We start from the raw sequence: 19398 nt of genomic DNA, 5'->3' as shown, positions 1-19398 counted from the left end.
GGGAGAGAAAGTAATAGTGTGCGTGAGGGAGGGAGTGAGAGTGCGAGAGTGCTAGTGTGCATGAGAGTTAGATGGAGAGAGAGAGTGTGTAAGTGATAGTGTGACGGAGTGAATGAGAGGAAGAGAGAGTGAGTGAGTGTGTGTGAGGGAGGGAGTGAGCGTGACATTGATAGTGTGCATGAGAGTGAGAGAGAGTGCATAAGTGATAGTGTGAGGGAGAGTGAGGGAGTGAATGGGAGAGGGAGAGAGTGAGTGATAGTGTGAGGGAAAGTGAGGGAGTGATTGGGAGAGAGAGGGAGAGAGTGAGTGATAGTGTGAGGGAGTGAATGGGAGAGGGAGAGAGTGAGTGATAGTGTGAGGGAAAGTGAGGGAGTGATTGGGAGAGAGAGGGAGAGAGTGAGTGATAGTGTGCGTGAGAGTGAGAGGGAGAGAGGGCATAAGTGATAGTGTGAGGGAGTGAATGGGAGAGGGAGTGAGTGATGGTGTGAAGGAAAGTGAGGGAGTGAATGGGAAAGGGAGAAAGTGAGTGATAGTGTGCGTGAGAGTGAGAGGGAGAGAGGGCATAAGTGATAGTGTGAGGGAGAGTGAGGGAGTGAATGGGAGAGGGAGAGAGTGAGTGATAGTGTGGGGAGAGAGGGCATAAGTGATAGTGTGCGTGAGAGTGAGAGGGAGAGAGGGCATAAGTGATAGTGTGAGGGAGAGTGAGGGAGTTAACGGAAGAGGGAGAGAGTGAGTGATAGTGTGAGAGTGAGAAGGAGAGAATGTGTAAGTGATAGTGTGTGCGTGAGTAAGAGAGAGCGAGTATGTGATAGGGTGCATGAGAAAGAAAAGCATACTTTTCCCATCATTATGATAGCAAAGACACACTGACATGTCCTAAATGAAGCTCCACAGTGCACAGCTCACCTACAGATCACTAAAATATGGCCATATAAGTTAAATTTTTTTAAACTGGTTACAAGCTTTTCTTTTTTTGACAGTTCTTTAACCTTTACAAGGTTCCTCACAATTACCTATTTTAGTAAAATTGTTCGTCTGAGAACCTGAAGGGCTCCTCCATGAAATCACTCAAATAATCTACTTTAAAGACCCTGGGTGATCTAATCTGCTCTTTCTGTTCTTGGGTTCTTTACAGTAGGGGGTAGTGCACTATAGGACTCAAGTCAAGTCAAGTCAAGTAGTTTTATTGTCAATACTGCATATGTACAGGACATACAGAGAATTGAAATTACGTTACTCTCCTTCCCAATTTTACAGCAAGTACAGATAATAGATATAATAAAGGAGAATGGGAGACACTATGTGTACAATACAGCAGGGACACAAATAGACATACATGAGACAAAAACAAGGTGCAGTGGTGTGGGGGAGGAATAGATATATAAATATAAGTAAAAATAAGTAAAAATAGATATATAATTATAATATAAAAGAGTGGGAGACACTATATGTTCAATACAGCAAGACACAATAAACATACGTAAGACAATAGTGCAATATTGATGGTGATTGAGATGGAATGACAGTAAAAATAGTAAATAACAGTAGTGTAAATACAGTATATGGTATATAGCTTAAGGCTGGTAAAGTGAATGGGTGCGTAAGTCCTTAAAGTTCACAGTTTAATTAAGTGGAATTAAAGTGCGTATTGACAGTGCAAGTATATCAGTAGTGCAGGTGTTGTGTAGTGCAAGTCCGTTTGGAAGGGACCAGTACTTTGTGCATTGTAGTGCAGAGTTTCAGTACTTTATTAGTGGGGGGGGGGGGGGGGGGGGGTCAGGATGCTGAGTGAGTGTGTGCTGGGGGCAGGATTGGGATGGGGGGGTAGAGCAGGAAGAGAGTTCATTATTTTTTCCCCCTTACATTACTTTTACTTTTATATTTTAATTAGCTTTGAAAGCAGTACTTTTACACTTTTACCTAAAGAGTAAAAAGCTTGAGTTGATACTTAAACTTCTAGGGAAGTATTTTTAAACCCTAGAATCTTAACTCACTGCATGTGTGTGTATGTATGTATATATATATTTGCTGGTGCCCCAGATTCTAAAACAATGAACACACAGCTTATATCACCCCACCCATTGTCCTAACACACACACACGCGCACACACACACGCATGCACATAAAAACACAATACACACACGTGTACAGTGTGGGCGGCTGGGGATGTTACTGTATCTAATAAAGGGTGCTGCAGATTTGTTGGTTAAATGTAGATAAATGTTTTCACACACACACACAATGTTCATGCTTTCATCATCTCTCTCTCTCACACACACTCCTATATCTGGTCCTCAGGCACTGTCAGTATAATCCTCGTTGACAATAAAGATTTTGTGATGACTCAGATGAGGAGAAGGGGATCAGAACACCGCAGAGAAACAAAGTGATGACTAACTCGTTTAGAGTTTTAGATGAGCAAACTCGTTTTAACCCTGCACTCGATTTTTACTCTGGATGCCCAGTTTGTCCAATAAGAACAAAGTTTTTAAATGTAAAAAGTAAAGATCATTACAATTAAAAAGTAAGAATCAGAATCACTTTATTTCACTTTATTATTTATTCAAGGATGAATAAATACAATTTTTCCAAACAAGTGTGAGTAAATCTATTTTAGTACTTGAAGATACCGATCCCTACTTGCAATGAAGTAATCAGCATTATGTAAATATATAAAGAGTTTAGATTGTCTGCCCATGCCGATGCCTAACTCAGACTTCCCTGAGATTCCTCTCACCACCTTCTTCAGGCTCTGTCGGATCAGGCTAAAGAAAACGGTTTGTAACGTATTCCTAATTTTTTTTTTCTTGCCTTTATGATATATAAAGCTATGGTGTGACAATCACAATAAAGCAAAGCAACACATCAAACTGTGATTGTTAAACAAGCCGCAGCCTCACATCAGCTCCTCCACTCGCCTGCATTACACTCTGGAGATCCATTCTTAATAAACTGTTATTGAATAATAAGCCTATGGTTATTCCATGCTGCACTGTTCATTAACATCATTCTGAACAGATTTCACTCATTCAAACAGCTCAGGATCGTATTTAAAAAGTTCACTTTTAATGTTCTACTTACTAAAAGAAAAAGCTCAGTTTTAACGCTCTGCTTACTACAAAAGCTCAGTTGTAATGCTTTATTGTCAAAAAAGCTTGGTTGTAATGCTCTATTTATTAAAAAAGCTCAGTTTTAATGCTATAATTACAAAAAAAAAGCTCAGTGCCAATGCTATATTCTCTCTAAAAAAAAGCTCAGTGTTAAATGCCCTACTCTCTCTCTAAAAAAAAAAAAATAAAAAAAAAAAAAGCTTTTACTTACTAAAAAGCTCAGTTGTAATGCTCTACTTACTAAACAAGCTGTTTTAATGCTCTACTTACTAAAAAAGCTCAGGTGTAATGCTCTACTTATGGAAAAGCTCAGTTGTAATGCTCTACTTACTAAACAAGCTGTTTTAATGCTCTACTTACTAAAAAAGCTCAGGTGTAATGCTCTACTTATGGAAAAGCTCAGTTGTAATGCTCTGCTCCTTAAAAAATCTGTTTTATTGCTCTACTTACTAAAAAAGCTCAGTTGTAATGCTCTACTTATAAAAAAGCTTAGTTTTAATGCTCTACTTACTAAAAAAGCTCAGTTGTAATGCTCAACCTACTAAAAAAGCTCAGTTGTAATGCTCTACTTACTAAAAAGCTCAGTTGTAATGCTCTACTTACTAAAAAAGCTCAGTTGTAATGCTCTACTTACTAAAAAAGCTCATTTTTAATGCTCTACTCCTTAAAAAATCTGTTTTATTGCTCTACATACTAAAAAGCTGTTTTAATGCTCTACTTACTAAAAAAGCTCAGTTGTAATGCTCTACTTATAAAAAAAAGCTTAGTTTTAATGCTGTACTCCCTTAAAAAATCTGTTTTATTGCTCTACTTACTAAAAAGCTCAGTTGTAATGCTCTTTAAAAAAAAAAGCTCAGTTTTAATGCTCTACTCCTTAAAAAAATCTGTTTTATTGCTCTACTTACTAAAAAGCTCAGTTTTAAATGCTCCATTTACTAAACAAGCTGTTTTAATGCTCTAATTACTAAAAAAGATCAGTTGTAATGCTCTACTTACTAAAAAAGCTCAGTTGTAATGCTCTACTTATAAAAAAGCTCAGTTGTAATGCTCTACTTACTAAAAAAGCTCAGTTGTAATGCTCTACTTATAAAAAAGCTCAGTTGTAATGCTCTACTTATAAAAAAGCTCAGTTGTAATGCTCTACTTATAAAAAAGCTCAGTTGTAATGCTCTACTTACTAGAAAGCTCAGCTTGTGTTGAAGACACAGATACTATAAGCGTTTCCAGCTGCATCTCCAGACCTTTCTCTGATTTGTAAATGTTGGGTAAGCTACTGCACAATCTGCAGGAACTGTATGAGAATATTGGAGCTGCATGGGATGAATTATCACAGGACTCCATTAGGAACCTCTACAACCTCTGCTGATATGTCTGGCAAGTTGCAGCTTTACACATGCGTTACTCACTACTTATATGTACCATACTTTTCATGCTTACTTGGCAGCCCAAGTAATGAATCTATTTTTCCCCTATAAGATTATGATTTAATTCTCGTGACTTTTCCTGGTAGGCTACTGTATTTTTTTTTTAAACCAGCCACATCACAGCACTGTTCATGGTACATAATATTATTTGTGTATATAGGCTATTTAGTTAAAAGATTTTGTGTTACATTTTTGTAAATATATCATGTTATAATGTGGACAACTGTGGCTTATATTCAGGTGCGGTCATTACTGCTTCTCCTTTCTGAATAGCATCACAGACCCACACTTTATTTTGTGTGCAGCTAATATTTAGATGATTAGTCTACATTTATCACAAAATCAAGAACCTTAAATGTCCAATGCAAATAAAGAAGCGGAACATTAAGCACGTTTTTTTAGGGTTTAAAGCTATTTAATTCCACTAAGACTATAAGCTTTCTTTTAGCATCCTGCACCAGCCGTCAGATTAACAAAATCATTTGTGATGAACACAAATAAAGACGAATGCAAAGTGCTTCACTGCTGAACGCCCATCTATCTTCTAATCTTCTTACTGCGTGGTTTGACAGCTGTTGGACAGCTGTTCACTCCCCCAGCCTCGCTGTTGAGCCGAACCGAGCGCCGGTTTAGAGAAACTCCAGTCTGTTTCTGAACAGTACAGTAGAAAATCAATCACATTGACCAGCATAGGCTGGAATATAGATTTATCCTGAGAACCACACTTTCCTCACTGAGAACTTCCTTACTGAAATAAACAAATACAGTGCGAGAAGTTTGTGTACTTCTGATTTAAGTACTCTAACTGTAGTTAGTAAAGTGAGTAGAAGATGAACTAATATCCAAATGCCAAAACGTTATCTAAAGACTCTTAAAGTGGGAGCAGATTATAAAACAGACTAGATATATATTTTACACTACATGGCTGTTTTTAGCTGATTTTTAGAATCTGAAACAATACAGGGTAGGGCTGCACAATATTGGGAAAAAAATACGTTGCAAATGTTCTTTATTTGACAATATATATCGCAATATTAAACAACGCAGGGTCCGTGACATCACCAGCCCCGCCCCCACCTGCGCACTGTCTCGCGTCCGGTCCGGTCAAGAGCCGAGTCAGCACAGAGTACTCAAAACCCGAGGAAAACAGCAAAACAACAGTAATCGGCCCTTTAATCAGGCATTTAAATGGCTTTTTAAAGGTAAATAAGAGCATTTGTTTTTCTGGGATTAAAAATGTGAATTTAGCTGTAACTGGAAATATCTGTGCTGCTGGACTGAGGTGCACAGCTTTCAACACGTGCCCACGTTTACAAGCACGTGCCCAACCATGTGGATGGAGGCCATGCGGTTACCTCATGTTTACTCCTGCCCTCCTTCACGCTCCCTGTCCGCCTTGCATTTCTCGCGCAGACAGCAGCAGCAGCAGCAGCAGCAGCAACAGCAGCAGCCTGTCACTCACACAGACACAGAGACAGCGCTGTGTATCTACTTACTTCTTGTGTCAAGAATCAAAACACTGCAACATGACGTGTTTAATTTATTTGCCTTCCTGCGATGTGACTATTGCACATGCGCACATCGAGATGACGATGCTTAAACGTGCAGCCCTAATTTGAAGAAAAATAAATAAATAAATGTATACAAAAAGGGAAAAACATTCATAATGAAGATTCTAAGCTTCCCATTATCTCAGGGTTTCATTATTTAGTCACAAAATTAAAAAAGAAGTTATGTTACACACTAAGTACAGGAGAGTCTTAATCAAACTGAACTTTGGGGTTTACCAAATCGCAAATTTTGTGTACCGTTACGCCCTTATTGTGAAGTAGGAAAACTGAGCTTGATTTCAGTGAACAGACAGACAACTGAGATAATGAACTACACCAAAACATTCACTAGATTTTGTAAAAAGTTTTAAAACATATACAGCACCTTTAAACACTATCAAATGAATTAAACAAACATAAAGCAAATAAATAAAAACTATAAAAGATAGAAATAGAAAAAGAAGGTCAACTTTTACTAACGTAGCTTAGTAAAATTTAGCTAATTTAGCTAATTTAACACAGAGTGCAGATTTCCAGCAGATTTCAGCACACCTGCGTTTCCACCTGCCTTCCTAGAAAGCTGTGTATGAAACAGATTCAAAGTCACCTGCTTTAACACCACAGCTAATTGGGCCCTTAGTGGGCAGTACCAGGTGTGTTTTGGCAGAGTGTGGGCGGGACACAGAACCACCTGAGTGTATTCATCCATTCAGCTCGCAGGTTCCGCGAAAGAGCTGCCATTTATCAGCAGTGAAAGAATCATCTTCACACACTGCTGAGATTTTGGCTCTTTTGCATTATCGCAAAAAAAAAATACGTTTACCAAAGTGGGCGGATAAAAGCTGGACCGTCCTACGCAGAGTGGATTAACGAATTTCTCCTGCTGATAACAGACAGACATCCAGAATACAGTCTCAAACTGGAGGAAGCAAAAGAAGCACATCTCGTCTTCCAACTAGAACAAAGATTTTAGAGAATTAGTCTCCCTGTTTTTATAAAATAACTAATTAAGAGTGCATTAAAAACGTTCCTTTCTCCTTTAACCTCTTTTTTTGGCCATTTTTTCACTTTTAATTGCACACCCAAACTTTGAGGACTTAAATATATTTAAATAAATCTTCAGCGATCAAAATATGATAAAAACCAACAAAAAAAAGGATACTTTTCCTTTTTTTTTCTTGGTTTATTTAGCATATTAAAGATTTTTTTTTTAATTGGAAGCCCAATGTCTGCTCTTATTAATAAAAAAAAAGTTAGTTTCACTGTAAAATGGTGTAATAGTATTATTATGCTAGTATTTTACTACTGTGGCACAGTTCCTTTGGGAGCCCAGAAGCAGGAAAAAGCATTTTTTTATAGTGACCCTTTAAAATGAAAAAAATATTGTTTATTGCAATAATTTCCGTGACTATATATCTTCCTGAAAATGTTATCGTGACAGGCCTAGCCACTGTAAATAAAACTGTATAGTCTTTATACTATTTACATTTTAAGAGTCTAAAAACGTACTGAAGCAGATTTCCTGCTGAGCACTCTGCGGTGTGGAGAGACTGTAGGAAGGAGAGAATGTGAAAGCGCAGCAGAAACGCGGGGATGCTGACCATCCGAGCGACTCCTGGAGGAAACACCGGCCGCCGAGCGAGAGAGGAAGTTCACGACTCACCGGCTCGTGAAGCTGCTGCTCGCAGGCTTTATTTAAATTCACGTTAACCTCCGATCTCGCAGGGTCTCCTCACAGCTAACTTCAGTCTTTCAGCTAACGGACCGTGCAGGAAGCGCGCTGAACAGAACCGAGCTAAAAGCTGCAGCAGGAACTCTGCAGCTGGATCAGACTGACGAGCTCAGCACCCGGCTTTTACTACATCACCTGGGTAATTATCTGGAACTGCTATGATGTTTGATGCATGATGACAGCAGAAAAAATCTGATCTTTGAAGGAAGCTCGCTCTATTGGCGGTTACGGCTGCAGCTAAATAAGTCATACTTTTATTGTGGAAATCTCCAGTAGGGGTGGTCGATATGGCTCTAAAATAAGATCACGATATTTCAGGGTATTTTTGCGATAACGATATACTTGGCGATATAGGAAAACTAAAATAATTTATTCATTTAGAATTAGAATTAGAATTCAACTTTGTCATTGCACATGTCGCAAGTACAGAGCAACAAAATGCAGTTTGCATCCATCCAGAAGAGCTTAACAAAGAAAATAAATAGATATATGTATATTACAAATGTACAATAAATTATTGAATGTTGTAGCTATGTAATTATGAACATAAATATATAGACTATAATAGATTATAAACATGAAGTGGTATAAACAGGATAAATAAATAATCTAAGTATGTATTATAAACAGAGTAGATTTACACAGTATATACACAATAGTATGCAGAATATATAACGGAAAAAGAGCTGGTAATTAGTATAGAGTTTGTGTGTTACTGGTGTGTGTGAGAACAGTCTGTCGTTATTGTTCAGATCATATATTTCAGGAATATAGTATAATAGTATAACAGAATAATCATAATGTGGCAAAATAAATAATATAGCATAAAATAATATAATTCAGCAAATAATATTGCAGAATATTTAGTGCATGCATATAAACTGCAAACTAAAACAATTATACAATAAATACACCTAAAGCTTCACAGCAAATAACAGACTACTTTTAAGACAGAACAGCCCTATTATCAAGATATTGATTTTTAATATCATGACATTTCTAACAAGATGTTATTTTATATATATATATATATATATATATATATATATATATATATATATATATATATATATATATATATGTATATAAATAAACGGATCAGTTACGTTATAATTAACCTAAGGGCGTGTTTTCACACCTGAAAGTCGGTACCAGAGACCACACTTAGGTTTGTGTGTTTGTTACATTGTATATACAGTAATTGGTCCAGTTAGTTTTGATTTTAATTTATATTAAAATAAAATATCAAAAAAAATGTATATTAAAATGAATTGATTTAAGCCAATTTTTTTATAAACTTAGTTTTAAAGTAGCGCGGCCAGTGTCTGCCAATCGTAGTAGAACACCAGGGTCTCCTTTCCGATATATCAGATCTCAGATTATATCGATATATCATATAGATAGACTCTAAACACCCTAACACTCGGACCATTAATTAGACTTAATTTGGTGGCACTATAAATAATTAATTAAAGAGGGTAAAACTGCGGTGAAGAACATAGGTTGTTCATTTCTGTGAAACTGACACCAATTAATCCATAATTCATGGTATTTGCTTATTGAGGAGTATTTTATGCTCTTTAGTAACACAGATGCTTTGAAGTATTGTATAGAATTGTTGTGTTATATTGAGTATCACAGTATTATCATATAGTGGCATGCCCTCCGATTCACACTCCTAGTGTGAACTAAAAAGAATCTGAGCCAATAGAAGAAAAAAAAACTCCATGTTGTGATAAAGCAATATTCTTGAAAGAAGTCTATTGGGTATTTTGCTATTTACTGTATTTACTTTTAATTGTTTGTTTGCAGTTAACATGCACTGAATGTGGTTCATTTTTTTGTTAATATTTTTGTTTGTTGTACTATTTAATAAAAAATCAGGGTCTTGGTAAGTTATTGTTTATGAAATAGACAAACAATTAAACATGTTTTTGTTTCTACTAAATGTACAAAACATATATACACAAAATAAAACTTTTTTTTGCAGTAGTGCATTCTTGAAATATATATTTTTTAAATGTCAATGTGTTGTCATCAAAAAATATCGCCAGAAATATTATCACAAAAATACTATGAAATACTGTGATATTATTTCAGGGTCATATCACTCACGTCTGTAGTGAACCTGTAGTTTTAAATATTTAACTAAATTGTCTCCTCCTACATTCTGCTGATCTTGTAGCCATATTAATCCATAATCTACTCAGCTACGCTATGAGATACAGACCAGGCATAACACAGAGTGCCCCCTGCTGGTGTCTGTGTGTTTGTATCTGTAGGTATGTGTGTTTTCATTGTCTTTTTGAAACAGTATTAGTGTAAGTGAGGCCCACTTACACTCGGAAACAAGGGAAGGAGTACAAAAGAGAAATGGGACTGGGCCTAAGTCTAAAACATATAAACTAGACTGGAGCTGGAGTAGAAACCAGCCTCCCGGACCGACTGTAAGCTCCGCTGGCCCGAAGCGCTGTTGTCCTTCTCCCCATAAATAACCAACACAAAAAACTGCATTTCTCCCACAAGGACATCCGTCAGGTTCTCCGGGAACGTGCTTCAAACACTCACCACCCCAACCACAGAAACTTTCAGATCAGACCACTCGCAAATACCCAGATAATCTGACAAATAAACTAATTAATAAATGAATAAATACATAAAGAGGAGGCGGAGATCTGCAGGAGGTCAGCAGGTCTTAGCCCTGCCCACAAATTAGCATCTCTGACCTTCAGAGTAAACAATAAACAAACAGTCGTAAACACACACACACACACACACAAAACAACACCAGCATTTTATTTGACATTGAAGAGACAAAAAGGGAGAGAAAGAAAGAGGAAAACTATGCATACAAGATAAGGGGAGACAGAAAGATGGAAGAGAGAGAAAGGTAAGACAGAGAGAAGGAGAGTAATAGAGAGAAAGGGTAGAAAAAGATAAGAAAGAATTAGAGTGAAAGCAGAGAGAAGGACAGAGAAGATCAAAGGTAGAGAGAGTTAGGAGAGAGAGACTAAGGGAAAGCTGGAAAAATGGGTAAAATGAGAGAGTGAGAGAACACAGAAAAAACACAGAAGAGTACTGTGTGTGCGTGTGTGGTTATAATTCTGACCGCAGAGTTGTCTGCAGTGGTGTGTATGACTTTCTGTGCAGGGTGGGCGTGGCCTTGTGCTTGACAGGCGGGTGTGTCAGCCAGTCAGAAATCAATACTCTGCCCGAGTCCACCGACAGTCAGAATAAAACTCTTTTACACAGCTTTACACACACACACACACACACACACACTCTACAGAAAAGCAAACAGTGTAAGAGAGTTAAGTCCTCTGTACTGTATATGTACACACATGCATCTCTCCCTCTCTCTCTTCCCCTCTCTCCCTGCCCAGAGCAGCTTCATTACTCTCTTTCCTCCAGCCTGTCTGCTGCTGCCACCCTGAGGACATCTGCACCCACACCCAATACAAATCAGCACAACAGACTGAGAGAGAGAGAGAGAGAGAGAGAGAGAGAGAGAGAGAGAGAGAGAGAGAGAGAGAGAAACTGAGAAACAGCTACAGAGAGCGAGAGACAGAGACAGACTGAGAAACAGCGACAGAGAGCGAGAGACAGAGAGAGAGAGAGAGATAGACTGAGAAACAGCTATAGAGAGCAAGAGACAGAGAGCGAAAGACAGAGACAGACTGAGAAACAGCGACAGAGAGCAAAAAACAGACTAAGAAACAGCGGCAGAGTGAGAGACAGTCTGAGAAACAGAAAGAGAGTGAGAGACAGACTGAGAAACAGAAAGAGAGCAAGAGACAGACTGAGAAACAGAAAGAGAGTGAGAGACAGACTGAAAAACAGAAAGAGAGCAAGAGACAGTCTGAGAAACAGAAAGAGAGTGAGAGACAGACTGAAAAACAGCGACAGAGAGCGAGAGACAGAGACAGACTGAGGATCAGCGACACAGAGCAAGAGACAGAGAGAGAGAGATAGACTGAGAAACAGCTATAGAGAGCAAGAGACAGAGAGCGAAAGACAGAGACAGACTGAGAAACAGCGACAGAGAGCAAAAGACAGACTAAGAAACAGCGGCAGAGCGAGAGACAGACTGAGAAACAGAAAGAGAGCAAGAGACAGACTGAGAAACAGAAAGAGTGAGAGACAGACTGAAAAACAGAAAGAGTGAGAGACAGACTGAAAAACAGAAAGAGAGCAAGAGACAGACTGAAAAACAGAAAGAGTGAGAGACAGACTGAGAAACAGAAAGAGAGCAAGAGACAGTCTGAGAAACAGAAAGAGAGTGAGAGACAGACTGAAAAACAGCGACAGAGAGCGAGAGGCAGCGAGCGCCTGACCCTGCTTTCACCCCATTCAGTTCATATGGGAGGGCGCAATTTCAACACAGCGATGGGTGCAACACTCCTGTGAACATTAGTACTGCATACGTTCATTGGTTTCAAAAGTCTCCTATAGCCTGTACCGTGTATTCTGCGTGCGTTTATGTAAACCAAACAGTGACCATCGTAACATGATGGTTCGTAAAGAACACACGTACCATTACACCCCTATTATACACAGTATATAACTTATAGGTGGAAACTTACAACTAATTTCTAGACATATCTAGGACGAAAATAATACATTTATTACTGAACCCCACTGCAGAGCTCCCTGCTGGGCCTCACAATAAAATATGCCGATGAAATCACAACACAAACAATACAAGAGTAACATATTTCTGATTCAAACTGAGCTAGAGCTACATATCTCCTCCAAATGCTCCATGATAGGCTTAATATACAAAATTAGAATATCACAACTAGGGTTGCAACGGTATGAGATTTTCACGGGATGATAACCGTCTCAGAAAATACCGCGGTCTCACGGTTATCACGGTATCACAGTTTGTTACATATATTATTAAACTGACCCTTAAAGAAATTACAACAAAGGTTTTTTGTTCAGTTAACCATTTATTGTAGAAACCTGGAACAATTACATAGATAATGTCTCCTTAAAAAAAATAAGCTGTACACCATCAGGTGAAGGAAACCAGGTTTTTCCACTACTCTTAAGGGCATTAAGAGTGTATATAAAAAAATATATATATAAATATATATAATATATATATATACACACATACACACGTTACACACATTACATGTCCTCTAAGAAGTAAAGATCCTGTATTTAAAATATTCAGTACAATTATTTAAGTTTAATATCTGATAAACTGAGCCTGGGTCAGTGTCTGATTAACAACTGTTGTAAACGTCCGTTTTACTGCCAAGTTGGTATATAACCAGATACTGCAGAAAGAGGGGATTTATTTCTGACATGATCCTCACAATAGAGATTTCTATTTTAAGGCTTTTTTAAGGCTGGTTTTAACATATGAAAAACAGGCACATCAGAATTTGAAAATGAACGCATGTAAATGAACGGCGTCTTTCACATCCAGTCCGGCGAGCACCTTTACACGGACACGTGAATCCATCGTAGCACGCACTTCACGCCTGTACCTGCGTGCCCAAATTTCGGATAACTCAGCGCTTTTGCGGGCGCTTACCGCATGGGTTGTGCACGACTACAAAGAGGTTTTATTTAGGTTCAGATTAAAATTATAAACTGAACACATACTTTGCGCTGCACAGCGGGGTGGTGTTCTCGGAGATGGGAGAACAGGTTTTTGTCCACCTTTACCTTATTACAAATCGGATAACCATCCTCGGGTGCGTTCGGCGGGTCTCTGAAATAGTCCCACACTGCTGATTTTAGTTTAGCCATTTTGTAGGCGGATGGAGATTTGTTTAGTCTGATGAACTTTCTGCTGTTCTCACTGCTGTGCGCTGAGTAGCTGAAGCGGAGCAGAGTTGCGCATGCGCGGGTGAGTTTCTCCGCTGGCTTGCGTTTTACCGGTAATAAGCAAACACACACGGTATGATAACCGTGCATTTTAATACCATGGTATACCGTGAAACCGGTTACCGCTGCAACCCTAATCACAACCCAGCAAACTCAAAACCTAATATCTTACTGGACTCCACAGCAAAGCTCAATGATAGGCCTTACTACGAAACTGGATTTGAATGTAAGGTACTCTTACTCTTCTCTTCCTCTTCTTACAAGTACCAAAACGACCCAAATTCACAAACACATGTTTATCCTCTCTCTAACTTTCTTTGAACCCTTAGACATATCCGGCTAGAGCTCTGTGACAGGTCTTACTGCGGAGGTAGATGATGGATCTTGTGGTGCACCTCTGCGATAAGCTTTGTCACAGAGCTAAACAGCAAAGCTGTACTCTAGGGCTAAAATCGGAGCTCCATGATGGGCCTCAGCGTGGAGCTCCGCGACAGGCCGGTCTCCTAAGGGCTGGCAGGTAATAATTCAAAGAACCTCCTGGAGAGGGAGATAAACGAGTGGACACAAACACAGGGCTCAGTTGAGGGACTTCTGCGTGCACACACACACACACACACACACACACACACACACACACACACACACTTGCGCAGACACACAAACCTGTAGCAGAACGCACGTTCCACACACAATAAAGACACCTGAACACACTACATCTTCTGACACACTCACGCACACCTTACTGTACTGTCTCAATCCATCACAGCCCTCAGGAGGCTCGGGGTCAGGGAGAGAGGGAGGAGTGAAGAATGTAGGGATACGCACAGGAATGAGGGAGGAATACAGAAGAGAGAGACAGAGTGACAGAGAGAAGGAGAGAGAGAGAGAGAGAGAGAGAGAGAGAGAGAGAGAGCTGTGAAGGAAAGAGCATAGCATATGAAAAGACATGTAAGCAGAGAAGAAGAAAAAACAGAACATTATAGAGAGAAATTCAGAAGTTGTAAAAAAAACTCTAACACACACACACACACACATTTTCACGTGCACACACACTTCTAAAGCACATCTTCCACACATCACAATTTGTGTGTGATTGCACTTGTGTGTGTGTGTGGGATAAATAAATATTTGCTCTTATATTGGGGTCATCTGGAAAAGAGAATGTCAATCTACCAGCTGCAAGAGGTCAATCACACCAATAAGAAAGAAAGAGAGAGAGAAAGAAAGAAAGAAAGAAAGAAAGAAAGAGAGAGAGCGCTATACCTATAACCTTACTGCACGTGTATTATTATTACTACCACTATGATCATTGTTATTGGTTTATTGGGTTTAACTGGAGCTCAGCGATTAATAGATTTTAGCGATTAATTAAAATCTACAGTTAAGGACAATGTGTTTTTATTAGTTCTGCCACGATAAGAATATTTTGTGGACAATATATTGTCCCAGAAATTATTGCGATACATGATCTTTTTGTAATTTTAAGACTATTAAATGCCACAGACATAATGATAACAGAGTAGCATAAAAAGTAATTATACGCTTCTTAAAGACAGCAAAAATTTAAATAATCATTTATTATAATTAGTTTGTGTAGTACTGTGTGTATGGAGTCACAGTTACTGAAGTATGACTGGCTATATTACTGTACACTGTTATATTTGTGAACAAACATACAACTAAACACAATAGACGATGATCACGATTATCAAAAGTTATTGAGGTCATGTTCATTTACTGATCAATATTGCAATTATTGTGACAGGCCTGGTTTTTATGAAAATCAATTCAGTTTTCTCTCAGTTCAAACTTTCCTCGGAAAAACCTCCGCGGAACAGGAACTTGAATTAGTGTGAATTAGTTTGGTTTTATGGCAACGAATGCAGGCCAAACAAGTCCTTGCTGTAAGATACATTTAAATAAATTCTTTATGCTGCTTCCTTTAGAAGCAACCGTTTTTATTATTTAATTATTTAATTAACACAGCTGCAGCACCAGCATGGTACCCATACATACAGTAGAAAAGTCAGGATTCATTAACATGTTAAACGTTTTAGACAAAACATATGTGCTTCCAATCAGCAAATACTTTTCTAAAGTATACACACTCAACCCAAAGAGTATGAACTCTGCTGATATTTCATGAATTATCATGTGATCTGAGGAATTTAAATGTGTCCCAGCTTTTAAATGCCCTATTTTCTGGCTTTTTTTTCCATAAATACATTTTTAATCAACCAGGTTGAAACTAAGCCATGTTGGAGAAAGATTTCTAAAAGTTACAGTATTTTCTCAATATTTACAGTGGTATGGTACTGCCATCTCATCTACACGCTTCTTGATGCACTTGAACTACAAAGGAGAAATTTAAGGAAAAACAAAATAAAGGTAAACCTAGTTTTAAACCAATTATTTGTCATCTGTAGTTAGATGTTTAGTAGAAGGAAAAAAATTGATTAAAAGCACATCTTCATCTATTCAACTCAATAGTTCTACCACTACTCAATCATGGCTGCAAAGTGCGGACTTCACAAGAAACTGAAAAACAAAAATTCTAAAAGACTCAGCGAGCCATGGATCAACAGATACTCAGAATTAAACTGGTCCAGAAAATTACAAATACCAGCATCTGTCAGAAAACTAATTATAACATAAAATTATTACATCAACACACTTGAAAAAGTGAGGTCACGTGGCACGTTGCATAATAAACCGGTTCATCAGTTGGCTATATAGTGCAGATCGATGGCTCAAGCTCATGAAGTATAGGTTGGGCTGAAATGAGCACTCATGAGAAACCAAACAACGTACAAAAACTAAACGGCTGAAGCGTTTTAATCGATATTTGTTAACCTTGATTGAATTAAGCTATTGATTGATTGACAAATGTGTAAAAAAAAATCTTTATTTTGACTAGTCAATCACAAATCAGTTGTGCAGACGCAGCATTTAGACAAATTTTTATTTAGTCCAGCATAGTGCTGGGCGATATGGGAAAAATCATATATGGATTTTTTTTATATCAAGATAACGATATATATCAGGATTTACCACATTCGAGTATGTTTTCAGTTATTCTTGATTAATTCTTGATTATAATTGATTGATTAAACCAAACTTTCACAAATGAGAATTACTACCTTTAAGCGCAGCATTATATATGTATCAAATGAAAACAGTTGAGGTAGATGCAGTAGCTAATTGTTTCTAAATTATTCAGTTATTTAAATTGAGTTATCAAACTAAATTTAATTAACATTTTTAAAGTGTCCTTCAAATAACGTAAAGCAGCGTCATGTTGCAAAACCACATTATGAAGCTTTTTTTGTGAAGATTACTTTATAATCACTTATATAAACCAAGTTTTTGCAAAGTGACCACATCAATACATTTCATCGTAGCCTACTTAAAATATTTGCATGAATAATTGATGAAATTAAAGTAGAAACGATAGAGACGATAGAAGATAAGTAGTACGATAGACACTTTTCTATCATCCCTACGCTATTTATCGTCATAATGCACAGCACTAGTCCAGCATTAATGAGATATTAGAAAATAAAACTGTAAATACAGATACCCATTCCAACATCGATCCTTTTAATTTGCTATTTTCATTCTCAAAGCTCTGTTATCCTCCTCTCTGCTTTTCTAACCCTGCGTTTACACCAGTAGTGCTGCAACTAATGATTGTTTTGGTGGTCGACTAATCTGATGACTATTACTTCCATTATTTTTGGAAACGAAGTGAACTGCAGGTGTGTGTGTAATCTTTGTTAAACACTCACAGGTGATGCAGACGAGCAGTGTTCGGGTGCAGAGGTCAGCAGGTCGTCTGTAAGGCTCTGATACTCGCTCACACACCGCTGGCACCAAGATATCCGCCGGCACAAAGAACTGCACCGCAAAACTCACGTACACTCCAAACGAGTACAGCACCTTCACCAGCAGATTGGACCTACAACACACACACACACACACACACACACACACACACATTCACTCACTTAATATTCAATTCAACATACACTGATCATCATAGAAATATCTGCACCCAGAAGCAAGTGTGGGATTGTAATGTTATTCAGAAGGAGGATAAGTAAGCAGTAAATTTGAGCTGATATTGGGTAATATTTATTGAGCTATATATGCAGAAGCAGTGTGTAAAGCATGTTTAATGCTGCAACATGCCAGACGTCTCAGCATGGAGTTTTAGAGGTTCCTAATGGAGTCCATCCCATGCAGCTCCAACATTCTCACACAGAGCATCCAATATCATCCCACAATATTTTTTTGTCAGAGATAGGTCTGGTGCATGCGTGGGGGCGGGGCTTATGATGTTATAATTTTTTTTAGAGAGCTTTTCTTCTTAAGAGTGGCTCTCCTCTCAGACAGCTCACAGAAAAAAATAACAATTAACAAAATTCCATAAACGTATTATGTCCTTACTGGAAATGAAGAATAATCATCACACTGTTAATCTTGTCTTTTTTTTCCTTTTAGAAATCCATTTTTAGTTCCATGTTTGATTGTATATTATTCTGTTAATTTTAGATGTTTAAGGATTTCGCTGTGGTATTGTTTCAGTATCGATATTGAGATATTTAGGCAGGTATTGTATCGAAGTCATAATTTTAGTCATTTTGACAACAGTACTTTGGTGTTGCTATATGGCGGCTGTTTTCTGTGTGAATGCTATGTATCAAGGTGGTTGCCAGGTATTACTACATGGTTGGAATGGTATTACAGGTAGTTCCTAGTTAGATGTTATGATATTCCGAGAGGTTGCAATTTCTTTTCTACATGGTTGCTGGTAGTTCATATGGTGTTTGTGGCAGTGGTGCTGCTATACTGCAAAGATGTACACTCAAGTACAAGGACACACACACACACACATACACACACACACAGTGCTAACAAACAATTACATCGATCAAACCCAAATTCCGTCACAAACAGACATATCTAGGACCAACAAATGGTCCCATTTTGCAGTTTAGCAGGGAGGATTTAGCTGGAGGGGCTTCTGCACTCTAACGCACATTAAAAGCACATTAGCGCTGAAGCTCTGCCTAATAACCCCACAACAAACACAGGCTAAGAGACATTCATAAGAAAGTCCTTAACATCTAAAATGTTCTCCAACAGTGAAAGTTTCACACAAAACTCAGGATTCTACAGCTATACTAACATATGTGCACTGCTCATTGTTTTTCTTATTTTTTTCTTTATTTTCTACATTGTAGATTAATATTAAAGACATCGAAACAAAAATAAGGAACACATATGGAACTAGAAAAGTGCATTTCCTGAAGGAAACGTAGGATGGTATCTGTGGTGGTTGCTATGGTGTTGCTAAGTGGTTGCTATGGTGTCTGTGGGGGTTGCTATATTGTTTCTAAGGTATTGCTAAGTGGTTGCGAAGTAATATGCTAGGTTGCTCTGGACGTGTGGGGTGTACAAACTTTTGACCAGTAGCTGCTTTATCCAATAGCTCCTCCATACACACATAGTACTGGAGAGCTGGCTGGGGTGCCATAGTGTCCAAAACTTTTGTATGGAATTATGTAGTAAACAGTAAAAAAAAAAAAAAAAAAAAAAAAAAAAAAAAGTTTGTCCTTCACATTAATCCCTTGATCTAAACCTGATGAACTGAGATGGTGGCTTGAGGTGATTTGGGATGTGCTGCTTCACAGTGTGAAGGAAATGCAGCAACAATTGTTCAGCACCTCCAGGA

The 19398-nt window shown here is 38.0% G+C and overlaps 1 protein-coding gene across 1 annotated transcript in view; it reads right to left on the bottom strand.

The window, feature by feature from the left end:
- slc36a4 (solute carrier family 36 member 4) overlaps positions 1–19398 on the bottom strand; it is a 34947-nt gene that overhangs the window by 5314 nt on the left and 10235 nt on the right. Inside the window, exon 11 of the mRNA XM_007231014.4 lies at positions 17450–17619. Within this exon, the coding sequence (XP_007231076.3) occupies positions 17450–17619 (170 nt within the window). The remainder of the gene's footprint in view (positions 1–17449; positions 17620–19398) is intronic.

The sequence above is a fragment of the Astyanax mexicanus genome, chromosome 18 (assembly GCF_023375975.1).
Source record: "Astyanax mexicanus isolate ESR-SI-001 chromosome 18, AstMex3_surface, whole genome shotgun sequence".
Classification (NCBI taxonomy): Eukaryota; Metazoa; Chordata; class Actinopteri; order Characiformes; family Acestrorhamphidae; genus Astyanax; species Astyanax mexicanus.
The sequence above is the reverse complement of the archived record's forward strand: the minus strand, read 5'-3'. Positions and strand labels throughout refer to the sequence as shown.